This window comes from Trachurus trachurus (assembly GCF_905171665.1).
Source record: "Trachurus trachurus genome assembly, chromosome: 9".
Classification (NCBI taxonomy): Eukaryota; Metazoa; Chordata; class Actinopteri; order Carangiformes; family Carangidae; genus Trachurus; species Trachurus trachurus.
Genome location: NC_139895.1, coordinates 30,109,921 through 30,126,572, shown reverse-complemented (window position 1 = coordinate 30,126,572; position 16,652 = coordinate 30,109,921). Strand labels below are relative to the sequence as shown.

General features: G+C 43.7%; 1 protein-coding gene across 6 annotated transcripts in view; it reads left to right on the top strand.

Moving 5' to 3' along the window:
• Positions 1-16,652, top strand: part of ncor2 (nuclear receptor corepressor 2) — a 95,739-nt gene that overhangs the window by 42,232 nt on the left and 36,855 nt on the right. For all 6 annotated transcript variants that reach the window (XM_083979363.1, XM_083979366.1, XM_083979365.1 and 3 more), the window contains exons 7-15: positions 3,310-3,366; positions 4,059-4,111; positions 7,225-7,291; positions 8,426-8,598; positions 8,845-8,938; positions 11,534-11,712; positions 12,461-12,515; positions 12,626-12,724; positions 15,136-15,269. In XM_083979363.1, the coding sequence (XP_083835489.1) occupies positions 3,310-3,366; positions 4,059-4,111; positions 7,225-7,291; positions 8,426-8,598; positions 8,845-8,938; positions 11,534-11,712; positions 12,461-12,515; positions 12,626-12,724; positions 15,136-15,269 (911 nt within the window). The remainder of the gene's footprint in view (positions 1-3,309; positions 3,367-4,058; positions 4,112-7,224; positions 7,292-8,425; positions 8,599-8,844; positions 8,939-11,533; positions 11,713-12,460; positions 12,516-12,625; positions 12,725-15,135; positions 15,270-16,652) is intronic.

Sequence of the window (16,652 nt, the reverse complement as noted above, 5' to 3'; positions counted from 1 at the left end):
CAGACAGATTCGAGGCAAATGGTTTTTTTTTATAGAAGAGCAAAGCAGTGCAGTCGAAATCCAAGTGGGGAAGCTTGTTTAAAACCCGCATTATGGCAAAGCGTGAATAACTGTCATGGAGAGGGGGAGTAAATCCTTCACTGCTTTTGGAATCGTGTGGTGACACTTTGCGCTAACCTGCACAGATGCCTCTAGATAAAACCAGAAATGGCCCGAGAAGCGCTTTGAAAGGGAACATGGCAGCACAGGGAGTGTCCTTCTGTGACTCGCTCCCTCGCGGTCATTAAACACGGCTAAATCACAGCACTTCTGCACAAGAGCAAGACTTTGCTGATTGCTTAAGACTGAGGAATGACTCACAGCTTACTCCACCATGTAGCCTGACCTCTGTAACACTTTCCACTTCCCTCAGACTGACAGGATGTAGATGTACTCTGGCCTACTGCCTGGCCCCCTAACCTCGCTATCTCCCTCTCTCTCCCCTTTACCCACACTAAGCGCATTGCAACAGTAACTCCATAACATTGCCTCATCCATTCATATTCATCATAACTCATTTGATCACTGTAACATTTATTATTTATCAACTCCTTATACTTGGGTGCCTTTAACGTATCTTACACAGTTTGACTAGCTAGCCAACAACTCTCCATCATTTTAAACAATTGCAGAGTTAACCTGCCACAGTTTAGTTCATCTCCACATCCAGCCTGCTGCTGACACTGGTAATCCAGAGGTGTCAGCTTTACGTTTGTGGAGCTGGCTCTGGGAGGAGTAAAGACTGAGTATATGTCTCAGAGGGAGAGAGATCAACACTCTTTCATCATCTGACAATTATAAGTTCATGAAGAGGTGATGTGCAAACAAGGCGGTACCATTAAAGCGTAATGATCCATGTCGGGCCTGTAGTGCATGTATGTACTGGTTGATGTGTGTTAAAGCACCTGGTTATAATTACCTCGGTGTCACCACGGTGACGCCTGTCCCCCCTGGGCTCAGTGTCACCAGCTCTCTCAGACAGGGTCACAGCCGCATTTCCAGCGACAGCCCATAGTGGAACCCCGGGGATGGCTCAACTCAAGTTCACTCCGCTCATATTTGGAACATCACAGTCATGGACACGAACACAAGACAGACAGCCTCACTGTGACGGCGTTATTATAATTCTGTTGAGCTATGCTAAATCCTCATGTCTGTGCCATATTACCATGTCCTTAAAGAGCTCTCTGTCTCCTGCTCTCTCTCTCTCCTCATCTTCTTTTTTTTTTTCTTTTACCTCACTCCCTTTTTCCTGTTTGTCTGTGTCTGTTTTCCCTTCATCAGAGATACACAGCGTCTGTAGTCGTAGCGTTGTGATTTCTGGTCAGAGAGGAGCGCAGACAGGGTTCTTTTATAATGTTTGCTCCAAGCTGAAGTTGAACATTTCATTTGAGGCGTCATGTGCTCGGCAGGAGAAAATGTCTTGTTGACAGAAGGCAGCGTGTACAACAGCACAATTGCTTCTACTGCTGCTGCCAAAGCAGCAGTCCTGTGTGCTACCACAGGGAGGGGGCATGATTAAAGTAATGGAGCAGTCTATGTACTCGGGTCTTATGATGTGGGTGTGTGTGTATCAAGCAGGCAGTTCCCTCAGTGTAATTAACCACACATTTAGAGAAAAGATAATATTGCATCTCATCAGTCTTCCTCCCGATTGCAGAGTTTGTCATTTTGAGTATTTAATGTGAAGCCACACTCCAAGAGTTTTGAGGTCAATAACATGCAGCCCTTTTTTCTTTTCTTTTCTTTTTTTTTTCTTCTAAATTTTCTGAAAGAATCGCAGCCAGGAAATGAAGAGAAATCCTTGAACCTCCCTATTCCCTGAGGATGAAAGGCTGCTTTTAATAATTGCTGCTCATTAACTGCTCCTGTAGTGAGCGAGCTCTCTGAGGCAATACTCTGCAGCCTGTTACACCTACTCACTGGTGAGGAAGCAACAGGAGTGGGGGTGGGGGTGGGGTGGGGGGTGTCTATGCAAAACAACTGAAGGAAGAATAATGGCATCATGTTACTGTATTTGCATTTGGATTTTATGTTTTAATAATTGCAAATATAAATCCTCAGCGCTTCCTTTTTTGCCGCACGACAATCTAGGGGAAACGCACACAGCACTTTTTTAAAACTGGAGCCGTGTCACTTGGCTTCGCTCACAGACAGGTGAGCCAGTTGGAAGCTTGTGTGTGTGTGTGTGTGTGTGTTGTTGAGTCAAGTTAAGCTGTGTGCGTGAGCTCCAGCCGGGGTCTTACATCCAAGTCCGTTAGCGTGAGTCTTGCATAAACTTAGGAGTAGATCCCAACTCCTTCCACAGTGAAGACAGAGTGAAAGTGACAAGGAAGCAGCGTGACACGGTGGGCGGCGAGAAATAAAGGTTGACACGCACAAGCACAGTCTCCGTTATCATCCCTAAAAATTTACTCCTACATCCTCCTCTCCACCCCCCACCCCCCACCCCACCACTCCATCCTCTGCCAGTGTGTCAGTCCTGCCAGTCTCCCCGCACGGTCCCACCGAAGGAAATGAAGTGAGATGGAAAGCAACGGAGCATGTGGTGTGTCACCAAACAGGGTCTGTTAGATCGATGGAGCGTACAGAGCGGAAGAAGGAAAAGAGCGGGGTGAACATTGAGAGGGGTAGCCTGGGACACTGCTCATACATTTGTCTGCTGGAGCTAAATATAAAGGTATGGAGAAGCAGAGCTGCAGAGAGGTCGTCCAGAAACCCAGCTGGGAGCTGCAGGCTGCCCCCCTGTCTGGCTTTCGGTCCGCGCCAGCAGGTTTTGTTGTAAGAGACTGATTGGTGTAGGTAGTGAGCTGGAGGTGAGGTCTTTCTCTGTCTTTCATCAGATGTCTCTTATGAGATAAGCACCAAAGCCCTTTAGCCCCCCCACCCCCCTCTTCCCTCTTTTTTTTTTTTACACTTTCTCTCCCACTCACTTTCTATTCCACTCCCACTTATCCTGCCTGCTCTTTCTCTCTCTGCTCAGGGGAGGTGAGTAATCTTTTTTTATTTTTTTTCCAGAAGAGGAGAGAGGGAGCTGTGGCCCAGCTTGAGTTAAAAGCTCTAATAATAGTCAGTGCATCATCCATCTCTCCATCTAATCATCCACCCATCCTTACATCCAGCAGTCCGCCCGTCCGTCCGTCCGCCTGTCCGTCTAGCAAGCAGTGTAGCCTCTGTGATCAAATGAGCGTGCTCACTGCGTTGCCGTGGTGATAACAGAGGTGCAGGCAGCTGGCTAATGTACTACTTCTGTTTGTGTTTCCTCACCAGAAAAAGGCAGAAGAGGCTCACAGGATCCTGGAGGGACTGGGACCCAGGGTAGAGCTGGTGAGTACACACCATCTCTCTGTGTCTGTAGCTTTTTTTCTTTTTTGAACATTTGATTGAGGAGCAGGTTAGAGAGATGAGGGACGTTAGGAAGACACGAGGAATTGAGTCTGGAACACATAATGTCCCGAGCGCTGGTATGAAATAAAGTAAAAAATATTTGATTTCCGTGCTCAAAGCTGTTTTAGCATATTGATATTGAACACAGAGTTACAATGAAATATGAAAGGCTTCTCAAGACCCAAACTGTCAAACCAGAACCAGAACTTGTTTTACTTCACTACTTTTTTTCAGACTTGGGACTTTCAAAGCAGAACTTTGATTGCAATAATATTTTTCCACATCTTACATAGTGTCTCTGTGTATGAAACAGTAAGACAGATGGACAGCTTCATTAACAGACAGTTATTTGGTTCTGTTGAATGAATTACATGTAGAGTCCAACAAGATGTGGCTCATTTGGAGTGACTCCTCTCAAATGGAGTTATTGGGGTTCTGTCAGTCAGAGCTTTGATTCTTATCCATGGACCAACACTACAAATCCCACCTTCATTTGGGGTGAATTCAGAAGCATATTGAAGAGACTTTAGTAAAATGTGTGGTTTGACCCTCATCTCTTTCAGCTGTTTGTCTGTTTGACCACTGACAGTATGACTGATCCTTTGGTCTTGTTGTTTCTTCTCCTGCTGCAGCCTCTGTACAATCAGCCCTCCGATACCAAGCAGTACCATGAGAACATCAAAATGTGAGTGTCGCTCTACATGATTGAACACTTGTATGTGTGGAAATGATTTGCATACACCCACTGAATTTTGAATACTGTAGAGTTTAATTATTGCAAGAGGATCTCATCCCAGATCTTCAAGACATGTGGTGTATATACACTTGAGATGCTAATGATTTTTTGGGTGGGGGGGTCGGTGGGTGGGTGGGTGGGTGGGGGTATCATCATTTACAAATAATGCATTTGAAGGCCTGGAAAATCAAATAGAAGAGTAAACCAAACTCAAAATGACCTGCAACAGCTCTGATTCCTGTGGGCATTAGAACATGTAACAAGCCAGAAATGAAGAACCTAACCTGTATTTATTCAAGATGTTTGCTTATTTAGAAATGTAGTGGGATTAAGCCTTTAGTGGTGTTAAATGGTACAGTATACATGCAGTCAGGAGACTTCACAACATATTAGATTCTCATATTTTTTTGAATTCTTTGTAAACCTACAGCTACTATAGAGTAGAACTTGGTGACCATAGCAGCTATCAATTCCTGTAGTGGTTGTACATCACCTCAGTGAGACACACACACACACACACACACACACACACACACACACACACACACACACACACACAGACACACACACACACACACACACACACACACACACACACACACACACACACACACACACACACACACACACACACACACACACACACCACAGCTGCCTGCCTCTCGGTTGGCAAACTGCACACTATAGAATTTCAGAGGGGGGTGTGAAATTGTCATCACTTAAACTTAGTTATGAAACTTACAAGAATAAATGTGTGTAGCAACAGCGGCTAGAGATGCTTTAAGGAAATGCTATTAATTTACCTTTTCCTTTATTTGTTCTGAATTTGACATCTGGTTAAGGTTTTGTGTTGAGTTCACCTGTTTTCTCCTCTATGACCTCTGTTTTGATTGAAGCTTTTTAACTCTATTAAGATTCTCCTTTATTTTTTTTTTTTGAGGATCTTGAATTTGCTATTTAAGTCTTCACTGGTTTTATGTAAACATAAAACAGAGTATGACTACAGTATGTGCTATGGTCTGTTAGCTATTACCACTGCTGAGCTCAGAGTTTTCTTCTTTTTGTTGTTTAAGAAACAGGATTCAAGTCAAAGTTATAATGAGTGGTATTGACTTCATGCTGTGACCTGAGCTTCAGATCATCTGTGCTCAAGCTAAAGCCACCTGAGTGGAAAAAATAACAAAAAACAAATATGCATCTACTTTAACTAAAATATCAAACCATTATTTCATCTTTTTTTTTTTTGCCTCTGATATTAGACATGAAATATTAACAGCAGCCTGCCTCTCTCAGCAGCCAGGGCAGGGCAGCATTAGGTGAATGATTAATGAGCCGTATCAATTCCATAAGTTAGTGTGTATCTGCAGTTAGGGAAGGAGAGAGTACACAACTTTGCCTGTCGTGTCAATCAGGAAAGCTTATATGCATCTGTAATCCTTTAAGGACCATAATTCACTGGGGCACATGAAAGGCTTGAGGAGGGTTGTAATAGCCGGTCTCCACCATGGCACAGTGGCATACCACAAGATGTATCTGACCTCAGCCACACACGGCTCTGTCTTCACTCCTTTTGATCCCTGCACCGTTTGATCAGTATTATTGCCTCAAAGCAATTAACTGAAAACTCTTCTCTCTCGCCCCGTCGGTGTGTATGTGTGTGTGTGTGTTATTAAATACCACTATGTCGCTTTGAGCCGGCACAATTGACTCCTTTGTTTTGCTAACCGGTTTGATAACCTTGGCACTCATCCCTGCCTGGATAGATGAGTACCAGTTCTCTGTGGAGTGCTCAGCATCCATCCCAGTTCATCTCCTGCACACACTGCACTGTTACTACTCAGCTGATGATAAATGCAGGCTGCTATGGAGGCAAAATCATACTCTGAAGTCTGAAAAGCTGTTGCTGAGTGTGGCCGTACCGCTGGAGAACATCTGTCCAGAGTTTGTGTATAATGAATCTTTCGTCTTAGAGGTATTATGCCAAATTACAGTGTTCTCTGATATCTCAGAAATGGCACAGGCTTAGGGAAGGACAAAGGAAAGCATTCGTAGGGGTTCAGGGCGACTAATCTTTCCCTTTGCCATCTGGTGTCCAGAGGACAATGGCATCTCTGTCTTTAAAAGGCTTAATCTATTAAACCTGTTTTTGCCAAGTTCTCAACCATTATATACCACAATAAATGTACTGCACTGCACCTCACTGGATTCTGCTGTATCCGTCTTTCCTGCTGCAATGGCTTGGCTCAGTGTGTGTGTCTGTTTGTATGTGTGGGTGTGTGGGAGTGTTTGTGTAGGTTGGGGGTTAAGACTGTTTAGATTTGGCCTGGGTTTGTTATTGCAGATAAAATGTTTGGGAAATGAAGAATGGATAAGTCCCCCCGTGTGTTTATCATCCTAAAACCCAAAATGTTGTCTTGATATCTTAGAATTTTCACCACACACCATGGATAGCCCACTTCCTTGTCCTTTGTCCTTGCCTGTGACCTGAGGGTCCCTGCGGCTCAGCCCAAGTGACTAATGTAGAATAAGATTACATTAATCAGTGGGGAACGTGACCTTACAACTGACAGATTAAGTGTCAGGAATAAAACTCTGTCTTGGAACAGAGAAAGAGACAAACTGAGTGGCTGCCTAAGGAGATTACTGGCCCTGACCTTTATTTGAAGCACTGTGGCTGGCTGTTCCCAGCCCAGACAAGTTTTATAAGTTTGGCTCCCATCGCTGTCCTTTCCACCCAGAAGCAAGTTTGAGTTTATCGAGCGGTGGCATACAAGGACAAGCATTGTTTGTGTTTGTGTCTCTGTGTGTGTACTAGTACATTTTTATATTTATTTATTGAATAAAGAAGTCAGGCAGAAAAAAGTGCAGCAGGGAGAACATGTGTATGGAAGGATCTGGGGAACACCGTATACTGTATTTAGATTTATCATGTGATAAATGCGATGAAACATTGTCTGAATTGAGGGTTTCCTTGAATGTGCTCACCATATGTCTGTCTCTGTCCCTGTCTGTCCCTCTGCCTCCCTGTCTCCTCCATGCCTCTCTGCCTCCATCCCTCTCAGAAACCAGGCAATGAGGAAGAAGCTCATCCTTTACTTCAAGAGGAGAAATCATGCTCGGAAGCAGTGGGTAAGTAGAGAACTCAACTTTTTTTTTGACTCTGCTGGGACTCGGCTCATGAATGATGACTGGAGTGAAACTGCGCTAGCTGCTTCTTGATGTTGAGTGGCCATTTTAGGCAGACGGAAGCGTAATAGATTTGACAGTACACTGTTCCCTGGGAAGTGATTGCATTTGTAAAAAAAAAAAAAAAAAAAAAAAGAATCATGTACCATTATCTCAGAAAAAACATCTTCTACATCTTCTGAAATCACTATCTGCCAAACAATAATTTGAGCATTGTACAGGCTTAGTAACTGCTCTCGTCTGCCAGTGATTGAGCGAGACTGAGCCAAAGAGCATGACTATAAATAAAGCAGAGATCAATGAGGGCTAGCTCTGATGCTAAAGCCAGACAGACATCTTAAAATCAGCTATCTTGACACAAAATCATTATTGCAAATGTTGCAACTCCACAGTTTTGCCATGAAATTTGCATCTACCCACATGCGAGGAATATACTGATAACTGCTTCCAGCCTCGGAAACGATGCCGTCAACAGCTGCCCCATAGCTCTGCATTTATTATGTACGGCAGGTTTATGTGAGGTCAGAGAGAACCATTTTCAAATGCAGCACCTTTATCAAAAGCATGTGAGTCAGGGCCGAGTGTCGAGTCTTCTCTGGTGTTGTTTCTAAGTGGGGGGAGGTAGCTGCTCTGCTCGTGGGCAGAGTGCAGGGAGACATCACCTTGTGCTTTACGAGCCCGCTGAGGGTCGTGTCTGCTCCAGGGTTAATGGTCTGCTTTACAGCCTGCTTGTGAGGAAGCTGGGAAAACAGTGGGCCATCGTCTGCCAGAGCCGTGGCTCAAGGCCAGACCCCCCATAGAATAGTAACATATCACTTTGCCCCCTCTGGACGTGCAGCGCTTCATGGTGGGAGACACCAGCGACGCTAAGAGAGAGCGAAGGAGGATTACTGAGTATGAATATCAAATGTTAGTGGTCTGAAACATCACAGCATCAGGGGGGGGAGCTGGTAAATATTCAGACTTAGCGGTCGGTTAGTTTTGTGTCTTGAAAACAAAGAAACATAGAAACGGCTATTGTTGTGGTGGGTCTGCAGTGGATTGACCCCACCCTCACCCTCTCTGTGTTGCCTTCAGGAACAGAAGTTTTGCCAGCGGTACGACCAGCTGATGGAGGCCTGGGAGAAGAAGGTGGAGCGCATCGAGAGCAACCCGCGGCGCCGAGCCAAGGAGAGCAAGGTGCGGGAGTACTACGAGAAACAGTTCCCAGAGATCCGCAAGCAGAGAGAGATGCAGGAGCGCATGCAGAGGTGAGATTACAGCCCCTCACCCCCCACCCCACCTGCTCCCACAGTTCACACACCATGGAGGCTGTGATTGTTCAGAGTAAAATGGCACAGTTAATTTCTGCAACTGACTTAATCACATCCATTTGTTGCCTAGTTACTGTAAAGAATGGATGTGGATTTGTTTCATTGTGTAATGTAGTGGTTCAGTTTGCAGTAATGAGTGGGTAGTTTTGAGTGACAACGACTCTTTTTTTCTCTCTTGTGTAGCCGTGTGGGCCAGCGGGGAGGTGGGCTAGCCTCGTCCGCAGCTCGTAGTGAACATGAGGTCTCTGAGATCATTGATGGAATATCAGAGCACGAGGTAAGCTCCATGGTTTGTTTTCTTTATTTACAGTTTTTAACTTTACAAAACTGTACAAAACATACGACAGTAGAGAAACAGTCAAACATAAAAGAAAACAGAAGAAAAGAAGAGGAAAAAAAAGGAAAAGAAAGGGGGGCTGCCAGGCAGTTGTAATTTTACATACAGTATGTAAGTAGACTTACAGAAAAAACATAGTTACAGTCGTTAAAGTAAAGCAAGTAGCATGTGAAAGGTTGAGTCAGGTATCACACCTGACATTGGGCCAGGAAGGCTCCCCAAAGTCTCTCCAATCTCTTCTGTTCATTGGGTTTGTGCAGGCGCGGCCTTTCCATTTGAATAACCGATAACATCTCGCTGAGCCAGTGAGCGAAGGTGGGAGGAGTGGTAGACTTCCAAGTTAAGAGAATAAGTTTCTTGGCCACCACTGTCCCTAGGTGCAGAGCGACCTGCGTGTCAGGCAGAAGATCAGAAGTCTCAGCCGAGCGTCCGAGGACGGCCAGGTCATGGTTAGGCTTTTGACAACTGTTCAAATATAGCTGACCAAAAATTGTGCAACTTAGGACAGAACCAGAAAAGATGCGCTAGTGAAAGCTCCATGGTTATTGTTGACTTGTGCTATGTTTAGATGGTTTGCCCCTCCACTTTCTCTTTGGCAAGTTGCCACGCTCTTGAAGTTTAAATGACGATGTTGGCCAGACATCTGGATGTCTGATTTTTTTTTAGAGTCAAAGCTGCCAGGAATAAAGCCCAGGGTGCCTGTGGTGTCATGGTGGCAACTTAACAACAACAGCAACAAAAAATGCTGGTTTTGTGTAAATCTATCCACGTATCTTATGGATGTGCTTATTTTCTAACTATATTATTTTCACTGGGTGGTGAATATTTGATGTTTCTTTGAGTATTAAAAAGAGCAGGAATAAAAAAGATAAATTAAAAGATATTTTCATTTTCTGTAGACAATAGTCAATAAAAATGCAACGTATAGCAAAGCAAAACAATGTCAAGTTAAAAGTAAAGACTGCATTTGACATGTTTTGTGCATAGACCTTTGAGTCACATAATTAACAATTAATTATATAAGCTAAAACAAAGACACAAACAATAAAAACGGTCATTTAATGTCAAAAAGCATCAGAGAGCAGCAGAGGAGGGAGAGAGATGTGCAACAGATGTTCTTACAAAGCAGGGCACATAGCGTCACAGTGTGGACAGGTCAATATCAGTAGATAATATATAATGTATAATAGGTGGTGAACATACATAAAATGATCCAGGATGAATAAACTGAGCTGCACACCGTGAAACGCAGCCCAGCCGGCCTTTTTAAATCACCACAACATAGCTGTGTGTCTGTGGCATATGCCAGTACATGTTGTCACATACCACAGCTGCTCTACTGGTTAAGCCTTGTGCCACAGCGGTTCCACTCTGATGATATCGGCTCACACTGACGGCTCCTTCTCCGCTACTGGGCCATAAGAATATTTGTGGTAGCTAAGTTAGCAGGGCTAGCCAAAGCTAAATACTAGATACTAGCCTGTAAAGGCCACCACAGCCCCAGTGGCAGCACAGCAGCTCAGCAGCTTTCAATTCAAAGTGTTCCCAAACTGTGCTCGTTTTCTGGCATTTGTTTTCTGCCTCTCTCTTTTTTTTTTTTTTTTTTTTAAATAATCTAATCCGTGCAGCTCTTGGTGAAGCAGCAATTCTTGCCCATGTACATGTCCACATTATAGCAGTTTTTTAGGCATTTGACAGGAGACTGGGGGAATGACACGCAGCACAGTCAGGAATCGATCACTGCAGTGGGCATTGCCAACATGGGATGTGCTTTTAACTGCTCGACCACCGAGTGTCAGCTTTCGGTTTCAGCATCTAAGCATCAGTTTTATCTCAGGCAGGTTTTTACTTCTTTGAGCTCAGAGGAAAATCATATAAACCGGTTTGGTTTGGTTAGACTGACCAGCTGAATTCATGCCATTTTGGCTGACAAGGTTACTGTAGCGACACTAGATTCAGAGCAGTCAGATGCCTGTTAGCGCACAGGTCCAGTAGAGATATTGATAGTGTCCTGATCTTATGTTAAAGTCAACATAGACAGGAGACTTGTCAGTGTCGGGGATGTTGCTGTGACATCCACTAGTCACACACTCGACCTGTTCTCCTCATGTTAGACTACTGTAGACACATTGAACTCATCAGTACGTCCAGTGAGATTGTGTCGTCTCATTTCAAGAAATGCTATCTTCTTTCACCGCTTTCTCAAATAACCACCAACACCTCTCCTTAACGCCCCTCCCCATCCCCTTCATGTACGAGGGTCAGGTCTCGATGCCAAACGGTCGTAAATCGCAGAGTGACAATTGCAGAGACGTTTACATTTAACCGGAAATGAGCCTCAGCCGGCTGAGGCAACACGACACCCTGAAGTTCCCCTCCTGTCTAGTGAACTCTGTCACACTTCAAAACAAAGCGTGGCACCACAGCAGGTTTCATATAGTGCATGTCAGTATGAGCACCGTGTTGTCAGATACTTTCCCTCTCGAGACCAGCCCACTCACCCCAGGATGTTGGTTTCTGTGTGATATCAAACAGAACACGGAGAAGCAGATGCGACAGCTGGCAGTCATCCCTCCCATGTTGTTCGACGCCGAGCAGCAACGCATCAAGTTCATCAACATGAATGGACTGATGGACGACCCCATGAAGGTGTACAAGGACCGGCAGGTTATGAACATGTGGAGCGAACAGGAGAAGGACACTTTCAGAGAGAAGTAAGCAGATCATTTCAGTCAAGTCATGGTCGCAAATATCATTTTTTAATCTTTTTTTGAACATAAAGACATCTGTGTTGTGTCTCAGTTTCCCCCCTAGCTAAACTTGGTTTCTGGAGAAAAAGAACAAGTTAAAAAAGTTGAAATGTTACTGTCAAAAAAGCTTTTGACAGAAACATTTTGGCATTTGAACCTAGTCTTATTACATTAAGCTGTTTGGTTAAAACCTACCAAGTATGACATTAGCTACTCATTCCACTCTTGTTTATGAGACATATTGCTTCTTTTTAAGCAACTAGGCAAAGTATGTGTGAGCGACAAAAGGTCAGTAAGTTTGTTGGTAAGGAAGTGAACCTTCCCCTTTCGTGAGAAGTGAGAGGAGGCGTTTCAAGCTGCCAAATCAAATTAAACCCACGCAGTAAAATCAGTGCCTTTAAAGTCTACCCACATGTTTTTTATACCCCCACAACTCTGATCGAAAACATACAGAATGATATTTGATCACTTAAAAATGTCCAGTGTGATATTCATTAATGATCAATTAATAAACATTGCAAACCTAATTTGTAAATTTGGGGTTAATGCAGTGGTTTCGATCATTTCATTACTGCCTCAGTCATTCAGTCACTCTTTGTGTTATTGTGTGGTTTTCTTTAGGAGATATTCAGCAAGTGTCAATGGTTTTTGAATCATTTTATTAACAGGATCCAAGAGTGTTTTAAAATATGTTTTTGTTGTGTTCCCTCAGGTTCATCCAGCACCCCAAAAACTTTGGTCTGATTGCGTCTTTTCTGGAGAGAAAGGTAATCACCTTTTTCATTCATCGGTTTCGTTTTCCTTTTTTCATTGTTCACTGGCATCCAGTCTTCTCAGGAAGTGGTTGTTGGCAAATGACATTTCTTTCATGTTTCAGACGGTGGCAGAGTGTGTGTTGTTTTACTACCTGACCAAAAAGAATGAAAACTATAAGAACATTGTGCGGAGGAACTACAGACGGCGTGGAAGAAGCCAGGTACTCTCACTGACTCAGTCCCTCTGTACTCAGTTAGCAGATGCTTTAAAGGAATAGTACACCAAAAAAATGAAATTCATTCATTGATGAATACTTTGGAGTAGTTTTTTATTCCTCAAAGTGCATCTGGAGACCCAGGAGGGGGGTTCGTAGTCCAACGAAAACTTTATATGAGCGGACGAGCAGTAAGGAGGAATATTAAATGTTTTTTGTGTAGTTTTATGGATGTTTTTGTGTCGGGCGCTATTGACTCTCATAAAGTTTTTGTTGCACTACGAATCCCCCTCCCGGGTCTCCAGATGCACTTTGAGGAATAAAAAACTACTCCGGTGTATTCATCAGCATGAGGGGGAGTCAATAATGACTGAATTTCATTTTTTGGTGAACTATTCCTTTAAGTCTAGTGAGATAAATATAATAGAAGTAACTAATAGTGTTTGATAAATAAATAAAATCCTGATTCTCTGTTTATCAGACAGGTTTAGCAAGACCAGGGGCCAGTAACTTTCCCTCTCTTTTTGTGTGCGTTGACATGTTTCTCCTCGTGGAGTTTGACGTTTTATCTTTTGGGTGCACATGGTGTTCTGCAAATCATACGGCCTGTAGATAAACAGAATGTGTTTTGCACTTTAATTCAGTATGCAAAATGATTTAAACTGATAAAAAATTGGGTATTGTGTTGCTTGAGGTGTGCCATCTATGAGATCTTTGCAGAACAGCGAGGTAGTTCAAAGCCATAAAACAACAGAGGTCACTCAGTTGTGCTGATCAAGTGCCACGATTTGCTAAACCCCTCGTGTCAGCACGATTTCCATACTGACAGGTTTTTAAACACACACCATTCCCTAGCGCTAATGAGATCCTAGTTATTACTTTAGCCCCGATCAGGTGCTACCTGCTAAACTTCGTGGTGGCGGGCGCTAATGAAATGGCACATTAATTTACCGGCGACCTTTTCCTCTGGGTATGAGGATGGTGTGTCCTCATCCTTCCTGAAGAAGCCCCCGCTCATTAGCTGGCGGCTTGCTCCACATCTCCTGAGCAGCAGCTAGCACTAATAGCTCCCAGTCACAGAGGGAGGTGGCTGCGGAGGAAGGAACAGAAAGTGCAGCGCTATATGTCAGTGTGACTGCAAATGCTAATAGAGATGATGTTTGGATAGTAGAGAAATGGTGAGGATAAGTAATAGCTTAATGCAAATGTTAATGCGCTCTCAGCCTCCGAGTCTAGTAGAAGTTTCTGCTGTGATGTGTCCTTTAACTCCACTCTCTGTGGGTCTGGCCCTGGAACAGCTTGGCGCCTGTTTGGATGCACAGTTAAAAGTGGATAGAGATTATTAGGCTGATGAAGTATGTGAGGAAACAAAAAAAGGCAAGCGTTAGAGCTTCAACTGAGGCCGGGAGGCCATTAACTCCTGCTGAGTTATGACTTTTATTTGTTTTCAGTCTGGGTTAATTTCAACGAGAGGGAGAAGACATTAGTGGTATTGTATTTTTTTTTTCCACGCATACAGCGTATGTGGTAAAGAGATCAACAAAGGTTTACGTTCTTTGCATGAGGACGAGCCTGAAGGCAGAAACTGCAAGTACATCAATAGATCAAAACAGAAATGTTAGTGTATCACTGGCTGCTTTGTCAGTGGTAAGCAGCAGTGTTGAAGGTTTTCGGTCAGGCTGCGTGTCTACTCATCTGAACTCTAACCCTAAAAGCCCAGACAGGCAGGAAGCCGGTAAGGAAGTGGTTCTGGGTGCTTTCAGAACAAAAGTTATACAGCAGAAATGTGCCGCTGTAATTTTGGAACTTTCGTATCCTGTTTTGTTTTGCCTGTGCATGAAAATTAACAGGATCTCTTTCAGGTTAGTAAGGTCTCACTTATCTGACGTCTCTGGAAATAGAAAAGGGGAGGAATCATTTTATGCTTTTATGTTTTTGCAAACACTGTGATGCAGTTGCTGTGTTATCTGATCAGAAATCCTGCCACCCTACCGTCATCTACAGATGTGTGGCAGAAGCCCCTTGATCTGCCACAGGAAGTGCCACCACTGACTGATTGCAAACAAGTGGAAAATACATGTGGTAAAAGGCGATAAGTTATTGAGAAAAAACTGGGGGATCTACTTCAGTGACCGAAAAACAGAAGAGCAACTATTGCTCTCCTTGTGTCAATGAACTGATTCCTTTTCACTCTCCAGTTACCAAAAGTGAAAATGCTGCACAAAAACATCAACATTTAATTAGTTTTGTTTGAAAAGCAGCAGAGCAGCAATGTTGTTCATGTTTGTCCATCCACACACCTAAGGTGTACAGGTTACAGGAGAGGTTGCAGTGTTTGTGTGTAAGTCTGTGTATCCAGTTACCTCAGATCATCTTTGTAACAGAACGCCTTGTCGTTTCTCCGTCTTCCCTCGCAGCACGGCCAGCAGCAGCAGCAGCAGCAACAACTGAACCGCAGCAGCCAGGAAGAAAAGGAGAAGGAGGAGAAGGAGAAGGAGGGAGAGAGGGATGAAGAGAAAAATGAAGCTGAGGACAAGGAAGACGGAATGAAGTGAGTGAAACGCTTTATGGTTTATGAAATGCCAAGTCTGAAAAATGTGTGCTGCAAATATGACTTAGACAGTACATAGACAGACTGAGTGAAAACACTTCCACCACATTGTCTGGTCCTAAACCTGCAGCATTTCTTCAACACACAATTTTTTTTTAAAGAACAGTTCCAGGTCAAGCTGCAGTAGATGAAGTAGGAGTAAGTTTTGGCCAGGGGGAGCAGATCTGGAAATCCAATCAATCTGTAACCCTTGAGCTCTTACTCCCTCACCTCCAGCGAGACTTTCCACCAACGGCAAATTCAAGAGTCCATTCGCTCTCCCTGTTAAAACAGCTGTTTTCCTGTTTATGCTTCTCCCCTTCCCGATAGGTTGCCAAGTGTCATTTTTAAAATTCTGTGCTTATTTTGTTAGTCTGGGGGTTTTTTGGTGGGAAAAATACGCAGTGTGAATTGCCTCGGTGTTGAATTGAATTGTCACTGACTAAGGAGGAGTGTGTGTGTGTGTGTGGAAGAGGTGGTATTTTCAGGCGCAGAGCCAGCAAAGGATACAAAACAACAGATGGAATATGACTGTCTTCTATTTCCTGAAAATTAATTGATAAACATTATCACTGTATCCATGCACTCTATTATGATATCAGCTGATGCTGTTATCATAACACACTTTTCTGTATGTCTGATTAGAAGAACATATCACAGTGATCATCAGCAGAGGCTGTCCACTACGCTACTTCACTAGTAATGACAGGTCGTATTAGGGCTGTTCGATTAATCGATTTAAAATCGTAATCGCGATTATTTGGAATCGTAAAAATCGATTTTTTACTCTAACTAGGGTGATTACGGTAAGCCCCCATTCATGAATGAATGCTGCCTCCTTCCTCCCATCACGCTCTCCCACTGCTCTCCCCACACACTGTAAACAAGCATGTCGGCATTTTGCTAAGACCAGTGAGGATTTCGTTGCCAAAAAGACCAACGGCCCTTTTCCACTACACAGTTACAGCTCTCACATAGATAGATAGATAGATAGATAGATAGATAGATAGATAGATAGATAGATAGATAGATATTTTTTAAATTAGACTCTAGGTCAATTTCAAAAGACACAAACAGCACACAAAATAGTTTGTCATTTAACAAAAAAATTGTAATCATAATCGGAAATCGATTTTTCAGAGAAGAAAATCGAGATTTTATTTTTGGGCAAAATCGAACAGCCCTAGGTCGTATTAACGAGCAGCGGTGCCCAGACTGGAGGATGAAGCATGGCCTCACTGCTTCCTCACTCTGGGCTGAGACCAGGGACTCTGTGACTCCCAGCGCTCCCTGCTACCTGCCCGTCTCCCCCCGGCACAGCTGGCTCGCCTATATTTAGTGTGC